The sequence below is a fragment of the Bos indicus x Bos taurus genome, chromosome 26, assembly GCF_003369695.1.
Source record: "Bos indicus x Bos taurus breed Angus x Brahman F1 hybrid chromosome 26, Bos_hybrid_MaternalHap_v2.0, whole genome shotgun sequence".
NCBI classification, from domain to species: Eukaryota; Metazoa; Chordata; class Mammalia; order Artiodactyla; family Bovidae; genus Bos; species Bos indicus x Bos taurus.
In genome coordinates, this window is record NC_040101.1 from 28,372,139 (window position 1) to 28,389,853 (window position 17,715).

The 17,715-nt window shown below is 47.9% G+C and overlaps 1 protein-coding gene across 1 annotated transcript; it reads left to right on the forward strand.

The window, feature by feature from the left end:
• Positions 1-993: 993 nt before the first annotated feature.
• On the forward strand, positions 994-17,336 carry ACTR1A (ARP1 actin related protein 1 homolog A). The gene is made up of 11 exons (XM_027529468.1): positions 994-1,124; positions 8,804-8,868; positions 9,700-9,775; positions 10,453-10,578; positions 11,376-11,500; positions 12,822-13,038; positions 13,738-13,830; positions 14,350-14,524; positions 14,620-14,681; positions 15,313-15,353; positions 15,535-17,336. Exons 1-11 carry the CDS (start codon positions 1,077-1,079, stop codon positions 15,635-15,637), a joined length of 1,131 nt encoding a protein of 376 aa, XP_027385269.1. The 5' UTR covers positions 994-1,076; the 3' UTR covers positions 15,638-17,336.
• Positions 17,337-17,715: the final 379 nt, after the last annotated feature.

Consider the following 17,715-nt stretch of genomic DNA (forward strand, 5'->3'; position numbering starts at 1 on the left):
TTCACATCCATACATGACTACTGGGAAAACCATAGCCTTGACTAGATGGACCTTTGTTGGCAAAGTACTGTCTCTGCTTTTTCATATGCTGTCTAGGTTGGTCATAACTTTCCTTCCAAGGAGTAAGCGTCCTTTAACTTCATGGCTGCAATCACCATCTGCAGTGATTTTGGAGCCCCCCAAAATAAAGTCAGCCACTGTTTTCACTGTTTCCCCATCTATTTGCCATGAATTGATGGGACCAGATGCCATGATCTTAGTTTTCTGAATGTTGAGCTTTAAGCCAACTTTTTCACTGTCCGCTTTCACTTTCATCAAGAGGCTCTTTAGTTCTTCTTCACTTTCTGCCATAAGGGTGGTGTCATCTGCATATCTGAGGTTATTGATATTTCTTCCAGCAATCTTGATTCCAGCTTGTGCTTCTTCCAGCCCAGAGTTTCTCATGATGTACTCTGCATAGAAGTTAAATAAGCAGGGTGACAATATACAGCCTTGACGTACTCCTTTTCTTATTTGGAACCAACCTGTTGTTCCATGCCCAGTTCCAACAGTTGCTTCCTGACCTGCATACGGGTGGTAGATGTTTATTAATGCCTTATAGACCCATATAAAAACATCGCAACCTCATATCGTCCAGGGGAAGTGGTGGCGAGTGGAAGGACTAGCCTGTAAAATCCAAACATTCACCAGTTACTGATCAATCCACACCGTACAGACAATACTGAAGATTACATACTTCAGCATGCACTGAGAATCCCTTCAAATGGACTACAGATGCAGACGTGAGATTGCAACCATCAATAGGCGTACCCTTCTATTTACCTACAGAAACTACAAAGCCCAGGGTACAGTGCGTCGAAATGCGACGCTCCGTTCCTTAAACTAGGCGGGGTTCCGAAGCAGCCTGGCTTGCTAACTCAGGTGCAAGGCATGTTGGGTATTGTAGTTCTTCGAAAGTGAGGTCGGGCCGCTCCCCGGCTGCCCATTGCCGGCGGCCAGACTGCGCATGCGTGTCAGTGGCGTTAGCAGCGGACCGGGCTGGCAGTTCCTTCCTCGGAAGGAGAGGTTCTTCTGCCATGGAGTCCTACGATGTAATCGCCAACCAGCCTGTCGTGATCGACAACGTGAGTTGCATCCCCCTAGCAGGGCTTATGCTCTCCTCCCCGAAGGGATCGCTTCCCGTGTTTCAGTCTGGGCTGCCGGTTCTTTGTCACTGGCCCGGCCTGTCAGGCGGGTTCAGCCGCCGCCGCCTCTCTCCTCCCTCGACCCGAAGTCCGCAGATAGGGCGACCAGCTGGCCAGCAACTATGGGATGGAGAATCTTGGGATGGATAAAGGGAAGGGTTATAGTCCTAGCAGGGTCCTTGGGCCCTTGACTCGAGGGGCCTTAACCGCTCTCTGAGCCCCCGGCGCCCGCCCCTCCCCTGTGTTCGATAACTCTATTGGCTGCTCTGGCTGTCCATCTTGACCGCTGACCCCGCCTCTGGGCCTTGCCGGATGAAGGCAGCCTTCTGCAGTGATTGGCTCGTTCCCCTGCCGTTCTTCCGGGCCGCCATAGTGTTTCCCCTCTCTAAGGGCGGTGCGGTGCACGAGGGCTGTTGTGATTGGTTTCGGGGACTTCCAGTGGAGGGGGCAGACGGGATAGGGCGGCGGTGGAGCAGGGCTAAGTTTCCTTCGGTCCCAGCCGGCAGGGCGGCTTGGCGGTGTATCCGGGTGGGGTCTGAGAGTGTGATGCCAGAAATGGCCTGAGAATTTCAGTTATTTCTGTGATTATAAATTACAGCGGTAATAAAGGTCGAGAAGAAAGGAGAATGACAAAGCAAGCAGGGAGGTACCTTCCTCTTTGAAACGCCTAGTTGCTAGGGGTAAAAATTACTAAACATAATACTTGCCAGGCGCTCCAGCGCTTACACGGAGGGGTTCGCATACATTCCAATTGGATCTTCACAAAAACCAGGTGAATAGTTAAGGCAGGAATTTTGATCCTCGTTTTACAAATGAGAAAAAAAAGCACAAAAAGGTAAAGTGAGCCCAAGGTCGCACATTAATCCAGTGCTTTATCCGTTGTTCATCCTGATAGTAACCCACGCAAATGCACGATAGTCACAAATGGAAAGAATCTAAATATAGCTCTTATTTTTGGCGGAAGGAGGCAGTTATTTAAAAAGTGGATGTTTGTCTTCCATTCAAAGGTTTGGTCCAACGGAGATTTGTTGCTACCTTTCTAGTCCCCTCTGAGTTCCTCTACTAAGCTGACTCAGATTCGGTCTCTTGATTCAGTCCTTGGGACCGTTGGCACTTGAAAGGTCCTTTCGTCTGCATCATCTTATTCAAGTTTCAACACTGATAGGTAGATAGGACTCGAAATACACAGAAAAATGAGACGTGTAAGGTTAAATAACAGTATTCAAACCACCTGGCTTATAAATTGAAGAGCTAAAATTCAATTTGAGATTGAGTTCTTAATTCCTCACTTTTTCCAAGGAAACGTGCTTCTTTGGCTAGCTTTCCTTCTCTCCTGGAAAAAAGTTGAGCTCAGTGAGACATGTCATTTGGGGGAGGATTTGATCGGCGGGCGGGACGGGGAGGATTGCGGATCGCCTTCCTTAGGCTATTGAATCCGGGTGGGAAAAGATGCTTGGTATCCTTCATTTTTCCTTAGTCTCTCGTTCCCCAGTTCCCCACACACAGACAGTGTCTAGGGCCTGGCACCACTAGGTGCACATTGGATTTTTAATTTTTATGGGTGGGGGGGGTTAATGGCTGAAAATCTCTATCACAGTAATAAAGATGTCCTTAAATAAAAGGATGGGAGGAAGGACTGATTACTGCATAAGGCTGAGCAGGACTCTTTGTTCTTGATGTTAATTTTCAGAGAAGACTACTATTTCTATCTTCAGCCAGTTTGTGTATGCTTCATGTGCCTTTTTCTTTGTTTTAAAAAGAAAGGAAAATAGAAATTAGCAATTTCCTGTTTTCATCAGTGCAAAAGGAGCAGTCTGTCCATCCCACCAGACCTTTTGCTTCTAGAATTGTTGGGCAGCAGTGCTATCTCCAGCCATTTTCTTTATGTCACTTAAGCAAATGCTTCTTAGTTCCTTCTTTCTCATTCTTGATAATGTATTTGAAATGCATCAAAGAAGCAGTACCTTTTCAGTTTGAATACTTAAGGAATAGACTTGTTTTTTCTCTTGGAAAACATTTCCTTTATTATGCCAGCAATCCCACCAAAAGTTGAAGTAGGAGAAACTTAAATTAATTTTCCCACTAGAATTTACTATCTGCCAGTAAATCATTTAAAATATTTGAGCCAGCTTTATATTATGAGAATAACGTGTCTCTAGCAGATTTAACAGCTCCATAGCTTATCGTGCTGCCACAGTTTTATTTCTGGGCTAAGGAGAGTGTAATTAAAAGACAGAAGAACAAAGAAAGCAAGGAAAAGAGAGAATAGCCCCATTACCAGTTCACAGCCTTTCCTAGTCTTAAGACAATTGTTGACCACCCCTTTCATAGAATTCTGGGACCAAACCAATTCATCAGAATTTAATGAAGAAGATGGAAGGGTGCGTGTATGCGTATGTGCATGCGCGATTTAATGATGACAACAACAACAAAAAAGTGATGAGTATTTTAAAAAATGAAACACGTTGTTCTTCCCAAAGTCATATCACAGATAGTAGTACAAGAATGAGAAGGGCCACTCCCAGGACTACAACACTTTAACTGGAATACTATATTTATTCTGAAGCTCATATCTTTGGGAGGATCTCGAAGGTTAAATACTTCCATAAAATGAAGCAACATTATGGTCAATCTTAAAATTGTCTTTTCTGGCTATATTATGTGGGCCTAAATGCAGGAATAATATCAGATCTCTACAAGTTTTTCAAGCTAAGAGTTTTACTGTTTACTGAGTTTACATTATGCTTCGTCAGCCCCCTTTTTGAAAAGTGAGATTCTTTATTTATTTTTTTTTTTTTATAGTGAAAAGTGAGATTCTTTAAACACACGGAAAAGTTCAGAGACGTATATAACAAGCACCTATGTAGCATGTGTCCTCCACCTTGATTTAATAAATGTTGTCATTTGCCAAATTTGCTTCAGATTTTTTTAGGACATAAAACATTACAGATATAATTGAAGCCTCTTTGTACCCATCCATAATCCTATCCTTTCTGGTCCATACATAACCCCGGAAGCAAACCTCATTGTAAAATTAATGTGCTCCTTTCTGATTTTATGGACACATGTATTTTATAATGTGTGTGTATATAGTATTTATGTTTTGAATTTTTACTTAGCTGCTATCATCTTATTTGCTAGCTCTCCTTATTCTGGTGGTGGTGGTGGTTTAGTTGCTAAATCGTGTCTGACTCTTTGTGACCCCCATGGACTGAAGCCTGCCAGGATCCTCTGTCCATGTGGTTTTCCAGGCAAGAATACTGGAGTGGATTGCTATGCCCTTCTCCAGGGGATCTTCCAGATTCAGGGACTGAACCCACAGCTCCTGCACTGGCATCCTGATTCTTAACTGCTGAGCCACCAGGGAAACCCTTCCTTAATGTAAAAAATTTCAAATATAAACAAAAGGAGGGGAAATGTTATAACAAACATCCATGTATCCATCATCTAACTGTAACAGTTATCAACTCTTGACCAATCATTTTAGCTACATACCCACCCACTTCCCTCTTTCACAAACATTTAAAAACATAACTAATATACTATTATCAAAGCTAATAAAATTAACTAATTCCTTAGTATCATCAAATATCTAGTCTGTCAAATTTCACTAATTTTCTCTCTTTTTTAACAGTTTGTCATCAGCTCTTAAGATCTATTGATTCACTTAAGTTTAAGGGACACTAGAATTAGCTGAGGAAATGAAGTCAGTATATTTATTTAACACCATCACTTGTGGTATGACTTTCAGCCTGTTGGTTGTACAACTGCAGTGAGAATCTTCCCTAGTTTGGTGGAGAGAGGGAAGAGAAGGTGGCTTATAGATTACACTCAATTATGTGTATTTTGAGAGCCATGGATGTGCTTCACAAACTGGAAAGAATGTCCAGAATAGGGGTCTCAAACTCAATGCCTGGGGAGGCCAACCAGATACATTAAAGAGGCGGAGGAGGGGCAGGGGGATGAGGAGAAGGTAGTCTTAATAAGTGAGAAATCTGAGAGATGCATTGAGCATGCTTGACCAAGGTTTCCAGCAAGTTGTCCCCATGCAGGAATGCAGGCCAAGTGTTACCAGATTTTCTCATTTTTCAAGGGAAATCAGAAGTGTTAATTTCATATGCAATCTCTAGTGTTTTTTAATTTTTAATTTTTTTTTTTTTGGCCACACCACGTGGCATGTGGGATCTTAGTTCCCTGATTCCAGGGATCGATGCCTCGCCCCCATAGGGAACCATGGAGTCTTAACTGGGCCACCAGGGAAGTCCTGCAATCTCTAATTTTTAACTTTTGGAAGTTAATGTAAAAGTAGTTTGTGGTCTGTGGAGACAGAAAGTATGTTAGTGGTTGCCTCTTGCCTGGAAAATCCCATGAACGGAGGAGCCTGTTGGGCTGCAGTCCATGGGGTCGCTACAAGTCGGACACGACTGAGCGACTTCACTTTCACTCTTCACTTTCATGCATTGGAGAAGGAAATGGCAACCCACTCCAGAATTCTTGCCTGGAGAATCCCAGGGACGGGGGAGTCTGGTGAGCTGCTGTCTATGGGGTCGCACAGAGTCGGACACAACTGAAGTGACTTAGCAGCAGCAGCAGCAGGGTGGGGGTTAGTAAGGATGGAGAGTGGCTGCTAATGGGTACAGGGTTTCTTGGGGGGGATGATGAAAAGTTCTAAAATTAGGTTGTAGTGATGATTGTTCAGCTCTGTGAATATACTAAGAACCATTAGATGATGCACCTTAAATGGGTAAATTGTGTGGTATGTGGATTTTATCTCAATAAAGTTGTTTTTTAAAAACGATTTTGTGGACCAAACAAAATATGTCTTTGGGCCAGAATGTCCTAGAATCTGAGTCCAAATCAGAAGCCTGAGCTAACAAGTTCCCCAAATTCTTTTGTACGATGTTTTCACCAGTGTCCTAGAATCTGAGGCTCCACCTCACAGCATTAAATGGCAGACAACTAGCCTTCTTCCCAGCATGTTAAGAATAATCAATGCTTAGGGTAAAGTTGCCCAAGCCACAGGTCGATAGCCAGCAGGTACTACTAGAAACATGCTGAGGAATTTGCTATTTGTTCGCCTGTAACAGAAGGAGAATGGTCAGAGTTGGCTGGCAGCAGACTTGAGTCCCCAAAATCAAATATTTAATGAGATTACTTTTTCAAATGTAGGCATTTGTTTCAAACAAGGCATTTGTTTACTTGGTTTTGACAGAGTGAATAACAAAGAGTGGCAGCTCATTTGCCAAGTATACAGTTCCTAGTTACAAATACTATTAAAGAAATTGACATGACCCCTTTGTATGCTCTCCTGGTATGGCTTGAGCAGAATAGAGGCAACTCAGCCACTTCCCTTGTCCCCACCCATTTTTCACCTGACACTTGGCCTGCCAAGCCAGCTCATGGGGCTGCAGGGACAAGCTGGGTCTGGTTCGACCTTGTGTATCACCTTCCCTGTACCACCTCTGCCTGGGGCTTCTGGCATTCCGGCTGCTCATTCAGGTTCATCTGCCAATCATTTGAGCTTGGTTTTCATTTTAGTTAGCCAGCATCTAGCCAAGTACCCTGCAAATGTCAGATACTGCTGATATACAAAGTCTCTGACCTCAAGGAATTTGCAGTGAAAAGAGACAAAAGTGTAAACCATAAATTAGAATAGAAAGCAGAATGAAATTCATGCTACCTAGTGAAACAGGCAGTGGTGATTTGGGGAAGGTAATAGGAAGAGGATAACAAATTGCAACTGGAGATTATCCTTCAGGAGGAAGGCAGTGATATTTGAACTGGGCCTGTTATATTCTAGCTGGAAAGGACAGGGAGAAAGAAAAGAATCTAATGTCTTAATCTGCTTTGTCACTCAAACTCTAGCCCTCTTGTTAGTAAACTCAAAATCAAATCTCCAGGAAAATCATCTCTTAGAAATATCTTGGAGAATCCCTGGTGGTCCATTGGCTAAGACTCCATAATCCCAAGGCAAGGGGCCTGGGTTCAATCCCTGGTTGGGGAACTAGATCCCACATTCCACAACTAAAAGATTCCACATGCCGCAGCTAAGACCTGGTGCGGCCAAATAAATAAATATTAAAAAAAAAAAAAAAGTATCAGTCTCGTAAAAAAAAAAAAAAATCTAGAGTCTGAAACACAGATTTCATCTTTACTTTTCCCGTTTTCAACTCCTGCCAGGAGATCTAATTAGTCTGTTAGCATCACCACACCCAGATGAAGGCAGTGGGCAATTATCGGAAGCCTGAGCTAACAAGTTCCCCAAATTCTCTTGTAGGATGTTCTCTAGCTGCGCCACTGTCCCCAAGCCCTTGGGTTTGCAGTAGGATAGTCTGCCCTCCTTCCCAGTCTTTCAGCTCAGTTTACAGCTGTACCTTTTCCAGGCTCCTTGCTGTTCTGCCCAGACCGATGAGTTTGCACATTGTCTCCTGTTTTTTCTGTTGGCAGAAGTTCCTGCTGTCTTAGAGAACGGGCTTGCCCTGCTCTCCCCCAACACCTCTTTCCCTGTCCTTCAACCACTTCTTACCTCCTCCCTCGCTAGGATCAGTCACCTACCCCCTCACCCTGCTCTTATAAAAAAGCAGAAATAAAAAAGACAGATGGATCCAGGGGTGTTGCTGGGAAGCCTTTGGTACCAAGGTAACCTTGGCTATGTAGCATCTCCTGGTGTGTTTAATGCTTGTGTGTTCTGCAAACATTACACTCCACCCCAGGAGAAGTCGACAGGCAGCAGGAGGTGGCTTGCTGCTCTTGGAGCTGCAACTGTGTTGGAGGTGGAAGGACAAGGGTAACTGATGTAGTGGTAGAAGAATTAAGAAGGAAGAGAACAGGGTGATCTGCAGGCAGCATCAAGCCTCACCACCTGTCCTGCATGGCGTTGATATCCAGAATCAATGTTTACTTTGGCTGGGCCCACGCGGTACCAGAGATGATGGTGGGAGACGGCAGACTCTTCTCAGAGTGCTTAAGGGCTCTTCTGCTCTTGACCCTCAAGAGACCAATGAGTGCAGCAAAGCACAGTGAAAAGGCAAAACACCTACTGCAGTCCCCCGAGTCACTGGAGTCTGCCCCTGCAGTCAGAGCCAGACGATGAACGCCGTATGGGAGTTAGCTTTGAGCATGGCAGTGCTCTCAGGGTGTGTCTGTCATAGAGGCCCTGGAGGGCGGGGGCAGTTCAGGTCTGAGCTGGGAAGGTAGCTTAGACGCGCACTCCCTGATGGTTTAGCAGAATTGTGTGCCCTTCCCACCTTGGTTATGTTCCTAAACTCGGCCTCTCTGTGCTTCTAGGTACTTTCCTCTTCTCTCCTCAAGCCTTTTCCTTTTCTTCCCTTTATTAATATTATTTTTAATTCCAAAAGTAAACATGTTCAATGTAGAAAAGACGAAGAATATATAAAAATCAAATAGAGTGTGTAGTAGAAATTCCCCTCACCATTCCCAGCCCCAGTGTCCTCCCTTTGGCATGTATTCACTGTACAAATCCTCATGAGTGGATATACTACACATAAATATAAGGTCCTTTCTCTTTCTAAAAGAAAGGTGGGACCATATTATACATACTGTGTGATATGAATCTCCTCTTGTTTGTGTGATTTTCTGACTTCTCTTTCTCTCCTCAGGGATCCGGTGTGATTAAAGCTGGTTTTGCTGGTGATCAGATCCCTAAATACTGCTTCCCAAACTAGTAAGTCATTCTGTAGCTTAGTGAGAAGCTTGTAAGGCTTGTCAGTTTTGTTATGATGTCAGCCCTCCGTCTTTTAGGGGGAAAGGATCTCTCATTTAGGTCAGTCTTGGTCTTCAAAACAACAACAAGCAGGGACAAGAGCTGGCTTTTGGAGTGAGCAAACTGTTGCCTGCGTGTTACAATTGAGAGGCAGTTTTTTGTTTTTTTTTATCTGATGCCAAAAATGTTATCATTGGTGACTTACTGCTTTGGATGACAGTCTCATAATGGAGTCTTCTTCTTAAAATTCTCCTGTCACTCAGAATGGAATTTGACATTAAACCATACCTACCATTCTAGGGAGAATGAGTCTTTTTCTCAGCACTTTCTTACTAAGGCAGAGGCGCTGCAGGCAGGAGAAGGGCACAGGCACCTGGGAAAGGGGTCAAAGCAGTGGAGAAATGAGGAAGGCCATCTCTCAGTTACAGCATCACAGTTGTCCTTCATAGAAGGCCTGGGCAGGAGGCTAAGGAGACAAAAACTTTTTGAGTTAATCATTCTCAATGAACACTTGTTTCCTTGTGTCTCTTGATCTGTACATACATTGGGGAAAGAGAAGAACTAGGGATATTGAATCCTCCTGAATTTGATAACTTATAATAAATATATGAAACAGTATGCTAATAAAGACAAAAAAATGTTCATTATAGGAATTGTGGGAAGTGCATTCCTCAGTGACAGTCACAGTAGAATGGAGTATATTTCTTCCCATCCAAGTACATGCATTAGTATAACTTGCCTGTGTTCTGTCATGAAATGAGAAGTGATAGTCTTCCCCGCTCTCTTTTGTAGTGTGGGCAGACCCAAGCACGTTCGTGTCATGGCAGGCGCCCTCGAAGGTGACATCTTCATTGGCCCCAAAGCCGAGGTAATCCCATGTCCTACTGAAGAAGCCTCAAGCCAGCAGGGGACCTTCACTGCTCCCCACGCAGGCAGTATCCGACAGAGGGACATGAGTAAAAGAAATAATTTCCTCTTGAAATCTCCCCTTTCACTCTCTCATTCTAAAGAGAATAAACCCAACTGGTTTATTTCTCCCAGGAACAGCCTCTGGTTTTAGAAAGGAAATACTTGGAACCCCACTTTGGGAAACAGAGACCAGTCCAGAAAAAAGGGCTTTTGCCTTCCTTCTATCACTATGTTGCCAAAGATCAAATTGACTGGCTTGGTTATTTTTTGGCAAAAGTGATTGAGGGGAGATCCTGGCTGGGGTACCCTGGGGATAAGTTAATTAGCACAGTTTGGCAGAACCCTTGGGCAACTTCTAGAAGCAGAACAACAGAATCTTTGTTGCCAACCTTGGCTGCAGATGCCAGGAGATTGTGTCCTGGGACCAGACAATGAGGAGAATGCCACCCAGGGGCCCACGGAAAGGCAGAAGCCCTCTGCTTTGCCAGCTGGTTGGGCATTGAGCACAGTTCACAGGATAGTTTAGGGACTTGAAGGATGGGTGGGTCCACCCTTAGCCATGGGTGCAGATCGTGGGGTCCACCCGGCAGTCCTGAGAGGCTGGCTGCGGCTGCAAGCACTGCTCTCTGCCCCCAGGAGCACCGAGGGCTGCTCTCCATCCGCTACCCCATGGAGCACGGCATCGTCAAGGACTGGAATGACATGGAGCGCATCTGGCAGTACGTCTACTCTAAGGACCAGCTGCAGACTTTCTCAGAGGAGGTGAGGGTCCTGTGTGTGGGGCGCCATGTGGGCTATGCAGCGCAGACAGAAGCCCTACCCCAGAGATGAGGCAGATGACTACGATAACCGCCTTGAGCATTTGTGTCTCATGTTCTAGGCATCAGGCATGTGCTTTTCAGACATGTTTGCATTTAATCTTCACAGCATCCCTATGAGGCACAGGTAGTATTATCATCTCCATTTTACAAACAAGGGAACAGAAGTTCAGAGAAGCCAGATGGTGTTTCCGCGATCACCCAGCGAAGAGTGGTAGAGCTGGGGTTCCAACCCATGCCTTTCAGACCTCGGAGCTGTATATACTCTTTAGTTTCTAAGGAAGGAACTCTCAACTCAGAAACACAAAGGAAGGTGCTGACTAGGCTTATCAGAATTTCCAGGAGAGGGATGTATTCTGTTTTTTAATAGTATTATCAATAATGATATTTAATTTTCTATTTTGGAAAAAAAATTTTAAGTATTACTTTTATCATAGTAATTCCAAATATAGAGTTTAGCAAAATCTTGATACCTGGAGCTATCCAGAAGGTACAAGGGCCTATATAAGAATCTTGGAGGACAAGAGGGTAGTAGAAAGTGAGGATAGAATGACACTTTAGAGGGGGTATGAATTTGGAAAGTTGAGCAACTGGCTTGGGTGGCGGCAAGTGACCAGCCCACCAGCCCTCTTTTAGAGAGAGGCTGACAGAGTTCGTGTGGGCTCTCCAGCCAGCCACTCAGTGCTAATGAGGGCTGGGAATCTGTCCTCACCTGATTGCTGTCTGCGCATCTTTCCCCAGCATCCTGTGCTCCTGACAGAGGCGCCTTTAAATCCACGGAAAAACCGGGAACGAGCTGCTGAAGTTTTCTTCGAGACCTTCAACGTGCCAGCCCTTTTCATCTCCATGCAAGCTGTGCTCAGTCTGTGAGTAACAGCTGGCTGGCGAGCCTGGCCCCTGGGGGGCAAGCAGTCCTTTGGCAGAAGCGAGGCTGGCCCTGCTGTGGGTTGGTGCAGAGCTCCTTCAGTACCCCTGCCAGGGACGGTAATGGATGGTGGGAAAGGCAGCATCTCCCAGTCTCGGCCCTCCCTGCTGGTCTGGTGCCAAGGCTCTCCGCTGAGCCTGCTGGGAAGGCCACGTGCTACAACAGCTCTCCCTGTTGGCCCCGCAGTGAGTTCAGGTGTTTTTCTCAGGGCCTCCTTGAGCCAGGCGCTGTGCAAGGCTGGTGATAGGCTCGTGATGAAAACACCCCTGTCATCCTGTCTTGCTCCCAGCCTGCCTCCCACCAGGGTTAGGTCCATTGCCAAGATCATATATTGGTAGCCTGCAGATGGCATGTTTGACCCCGCTGAAAAATTGTGAGCCAACCTTTAAAAATTGGGACATTTCCTATCAAAATCAAAATTTCTGACTTCTCTTAAAAAAGAATGGGAAGATCTGATAATGCCGGGCCTGCATTCCTCTAGAGCAAAAATCAGCAGGAGCTGAAAGAAAATTGCAGCTGCCATTTTAGATAGGGTTTGGAAACCTGACTTCACCACAGCCTTCTCCACTGCCTGTCATCCAACACGAAGGCTGAATTTCAGGTGCTATTTATGAAACATTATGGGTTTTCCCCCTTCATATCACAGAAATATATTTCTGTACCCTTGTCCTTACTAAGAGAAAAACTTAAGGACAGACCTAGAGGGCCAAAAGCTAGTTGGTTGGTTGGTTTGTTTTCCTTCTTTAACATTTTGGCCGCATTGCACGGCATGTGGGATCTTGGTTCTCTGATTAGGGATCGAACCTGAGCCCCCTGCATTGGGAGTGAAGAGTCTTAGCCACTCTACCAGGGAAGTCCCCAAAAGCTAGTTTTTTATGCAAGTGAAAATATTCTTATTTTCTTTAATTCATTCACTTTTCTTGCCTAACCCGAGTTTTTTTCCTCTTGTCTAGAGAGTAAAAACTGTCCCTCAGGCTGGGTCCCTGAAAGTGGAAGGGCAGGTCATCTCCTGTGGTTGGAGGGCCTATTCTTCTGTAGCAGTGGCAGAAGGGGTGCTTGGAGAGGCTTGGCTCCTTTCCTTTAAACATTCCAGGCTTGCTTGCTTCAGTGCTCAGGCTGCCTTCATACTCAGTCCAGTCGGAGGCTTCTGGAGAAGGCAGGCCCCAGCTTTAGTTCAGTTGACCTTGAACTCTAGCAAGAAGTGAGAGTCTTCCCAGAGTGAGGAGGCAGGGGTTAGTGATGGTGTGCCCCCTTTGCTTCAGTTATGCCACCGGCAGGACCACGGGTGTGGTGCTGGATTCTGGGGATGGCGTCACCCATGCCGTGCCCATTTACGAGGGCTTTGCCATGCCCCACTCCATCATGCGCATCGACATCGCTGGCCGAGACGTCTCTCGCTTTCTTCGCCTCTACCTGCGCAAGGAGGGCTATGATTTCCACTCATCCTCCGAGTTTGAGATTGTCAAGGCCATAAAAGAAGTGAGTGCTGCCCTCCATGGGCCCAGGGCTGGGAGAGGGAATGGGAACAGCAGCCAGGACCTCCGTGACGTGGAGTGAAGAGTGGCTAAACCCCTGCCCTGGAGATGGGTCTCTGTCCTTCCCGACCAGGCCTCCTGGCGGCCCTATGATCTCCAGCCAGTCCCCTCACCCTGAGGGATTGACCTTCCAAAGTGCTGCCATCTTGTGGGCTAAAGGGAGCTGCCTGTATTTCCTAAGCTGGGTGATAAGCACACCCATGCTCATTATGTTTTTTATACATCATGTATAAATTACACATGTTCTTTTACACTCTTGAAGAAGTCAGATTGCTTTTTTTTTTTTTTTAAGTAAAGTGAACCCTCCTGTCATCTACGGCTCCTGGGAGACCTCTGAGCTGGGTAGGCAGGGCCCAGAACCATACAAGTAGTAGGAAAAAGACACCTGAGTCTGAACTAAGATTAGGGTGTGGTCTCAGACTCAAATCCAAAACGCCGAGTTGCCACACTTGGCCTCCAGGAAGGTGGAGCAGGTGGGGACACATATCCTAAGAAGGGTCGGGGAGGTTTGGGTCAGCTTCACTGGGTAGCACTTAGGATATGCAGCTCTCATGACCTTTAGGACAGTCACTGCAATGGATGGGGACTTTGACCAGGTAGGCACCAGCTTTCCAGCCAGCCTGACTTGTGCTTGGTTCTCCAGAGAGCCTGCTACCTGTCCATAAACCCCCAGAAGGATGAGACACTAGAGACGGAGAAGGCGCAATACTACCTGCCCGACGGCAGCACCATTGAGGTAGGTGGCGGGGCCTCTCCCCTCAGGTCCCAAAAGCACTGAGCCCAAAGAGAACTCCCCATGGGGAGGCTGGAATCAGGCGCACTGGTCCTTTTACACCCTCTGCCTGGAGCAGTGTAGTGTTGAGCTGCAGCGTCTCCTGCAGGGTGAGGTGCCAGGGACTTGGCTTCTCCTGTGTGGAGGGGAGGAGGTGTTCTCCTGTGGGATTAGAAGGCCAATATGTAATGCTATCCTTAACCACTCAGGACAGTATAGAGTGAATTCCAGCCTCCTGGACCTCCACCGATAGGAGGAAATTTCCACAAATGAATGAATCTATCAAGTCTCTTGGCTGGAAAATGTCAGAGCTAGGATTAAACACAGGAGCTTTCTCTCTCTAGTTTCCCAGGAGCTCTATCTTTGTTTGTTGAGGCTCTTGACATACAAAGTCTTCCCTGAGCATGGCCTTCAGAGCCACCTGGTTACTAAGCCCTGGGCAGAGGGACCTGAGCCTAAGACGCTTGTCCCCCAACCCCGCAGATTGGTCCTTCCCGATTCCGAGCACCTGAGCTGCTGTTCAGGCCGGACCTGATCGGCGAGGAGAGCGAGGGCATCCACGAGGTGCTGGTGTTTGCCATCCAGAAGTCTGACATGGACCTGCGGCGCACGCTGTTCTCCAACATCGTCCTCTCGGGTGGCTCCACCCTCTTCAAAGGTTGGGCTTTACTCTCAGGGCCCTACCCCAGGAAGCTGCCACGTCCTGCTGGGCCCAGGGGACTGATGTGAGATTCTCCCTTCCTGCCTATTCAGGTTTTGGTGACAGGCTATTGAGTGAAGTGAAGAAATTGGCTCCGAAAGACGTGAAGATCAGGGTAGGAGTATGCCAGGGGGTGGGCGAACTGGGCCACCAAGGGTCTGGAGCACCACGTGGCGCGGCCTCCCCTCCTGCTCTGCCCAAGATTTCCAGGCACCATCAGGTGGCTCCCAGCTTCTACTGTGCCCCTGAGGCCTGCTAGAGCGGTGGGACCCATCCTCATGATGGGGCTTCACCAAACGGGGCAGTTCTGATCCCCGATGTGGCAGGATGCTAGACATGCAGTCTGTCAGGGAGCTTGACTTCAGCTGCCCCTGTGACACAGTCCAGCACCTCAGTGACTGCTGAGAGGAGCTGGCCTGCCTGAGGAAGGAGGGGTCCTAAGTGGAGGACTGTGGTGCCTGCTGTGCAGTCTGCTCCCCACCAGCTCCCAGCAGAGCTGGATCTTGCCTTCAGATGGCCCCTGCTTCCCTGGGAGCCATAGGTACTTCGGGTTGCCAGAAGCCTGTTTCTCCAGATGAGTGTCAGGCTGACCATGGTATCCCCCAGAGAGGCCACAGGGACAGAATTTAAAGGTTGTTGTGTGAAACGTATCCACTGACTCTCACTGGTGGAGAGACGAGTATTGGACGGGGAAGGGAGAGGGGAGGACGGCCATCTCAGATTCCTCTTTCCATCCACCCCGGCAGATATCTGCACCGCAGGAGAGACTGTATTCCACATGGATTGGGTGAGTAGCTCTTCTGGGAATAAGAGTGGAGCACTCTTATTGCAGAGGCATTGATTACGCCTCACCACCCCAGGGCTTTGAAGAAAAGCCTGGTCTGGTTTGACCCCAGGGGGACTGGCTGGCTCCACAGATACCCACTCCCCGTCTCTGACATGATTCCTTTGGATTCCCTCCATGCCAGGGGCTCCATCCTCGCCTCCCTGGACACCTTTAAGAAGATGTGGGTCTCTAAGAAGGAATATGAGGAAGATGGTGCCCGGTCCATCCACAGGAAAACCTTCTAATATTGGGACATCGTCTTCACCTCTCTCTGAAGTTAACTCCACTTTAAAACTCGCTTTCTTGAGTCGGAGTGTTTGCGAGGAACTGCCTGTGTGTATGAATGTGTGTGTGTGGGTATGAATGTGTGCACATATGCGAGTGCCGTGTGGCCCAGGGATCCCAGGATTTCAGGGTCCGGAAAGGACGATGAACTACCCATAATGGCGACGGCCTGAGACCTGGGGTTGACCACTAACTGGCCCCTGACAGGGAAGAGTGCTGGCAGAGGGCCCTGCTCTGTCAGCCGGGCCTTTGTCTGGCTGTGTGGGACTATGTTTACTACCACAGGGAGACAGAGGGAGGTAAACCAACCCCGGGGACACTTGCTGCTGCCCATCCTAGGCTGGGCTGGCCCCACCCCCGAAGGAGGCCCTGTGGCCTCCCCTTGTTCATCATTCTGCTCTCGATGCCTCTTGATCGTGGACTGAGGCTTGAGTCCAGGGTTGAGTTCTTGTCTGGTCTTGTTGCAGTTTGGGTTTAGAAAGCTGGAGAAACACTCCAGGAGCTGTTATTGAGACTTCCCTGTCAGGAGCGGGCAGGATGCCCTCAACTTCACCTGGGGACCAGGACCACACTGGGCATTTGAGGAGGGCATGGAGTGCTACTTCTGATCAGTGGCGGGCTTACCGCTCCAACCCCCAGCGCCATCCAGGGATCTCTGGAGAGTTTCAGGAGCCTGTTGGCCTCAGGTCCTGTTAACTTGCTTTCCATCCATCCATGGGCAGTGCCATCTTCAGTTTTATTTATTGAAGTGTTTGTTCAGTTAGGGGACTGGAGAGAGGGAGCTCACTGCCCCATCCACCAGTCACCCTGTTCACACTAATGTTTACAGCGCCTAAGCTTAGCATAGCGTTCAGGGCCCTGCCACTCCCTGCCAACATGAACTGACAGTATCCATAGGCCTCAGGACCATTTGGGATCAGAGGCTACATTCAAAGTCACTCTGGCCTCTTTCTTTCTCCCTCTTCCACTTGCTCACTGCCCTGGAATCAACAGGCTGGTTGCTGGTTGGATTTTTCTGAAATAGGAGGTAGAATCACCATTTGGCAAAGGCTCCCGGCAAAGGAGGGGTGTTGGGGATGCCGCCTCCTTAGGACTGGAGAAAGAGCCACAGTTAACCAAGCTGCCTTTTCCCATGCTAGCTGACCCCAGGGGACTAGCTTGTAGAGGCCAGACAGCCCCCTCTGGCTGACTTGTGCTATTCTTGTCTTTGGACTTGTTTGGTCAGGGAAGGAGGGGCCAGACCAGGCTGCCTGGAACTGATGGGCTCAGGCTCACTTCCTCTGGTCCAGTGGGGCCAGGCGCCTACCCTGGACTGGGCTGGCCTGGCAGGGGTCCAAAGGCTCTTCAGCCCAGAAGTGCAAAGCTGGGGCTAGCAGATATTCACCGGCACCCTCACCCATGACACCAACACTTGCCCGATCCCAGATTCCAGGCAGTATTCTCGACCCCATGCCGTCCAACGACCAAAGGCCCTGCCAGGTGTGGGCCGCAGCAGCAGGTGTGTGTGAAAGCGATGTGGCGACCCGCGGACTGCAGTGTGCTTAACCAGCTCACCTCCCTCCTCTTAGCCCAAGCCTGTCCCCTGCACAGCCTCGCACAAACCATGTTGCCTGGTGGGGCCCAGTGTACTTAAATAAACTCGTTCTAATAGACACATCAGCTGGGCCTCTGTCTGCAGTCAGTGCAGGGTGGGAGGGACGAGCTGTGGGCCCTGAGACTGGGCCTAGTCTGTCCTCTAGAGGGCATGTTGCGCCCGCCAGACTTGGCCAGACCTTCACCCAAGTCCCAGCCTGTCAGGTGCATGCAAAGAGGCTGTTGACAAAGAAGCCCAGAGACCAGGCCAGGAACTTAGAGTCCATGCCCTGTGCCCAAGCCCATGGATGAGATTCCACCCACAATGAGAGGTCAGCTCTTCATATCTCTGAAGTCAGGAGCTTATTAAAACACAGTTCCTGGGGTCTATGCTCAGATATTCTGATTAATCACTTCTCCATTTTAAACCTGTATACTTGAACAGTTAGGGGTGGGAATTGCTAGG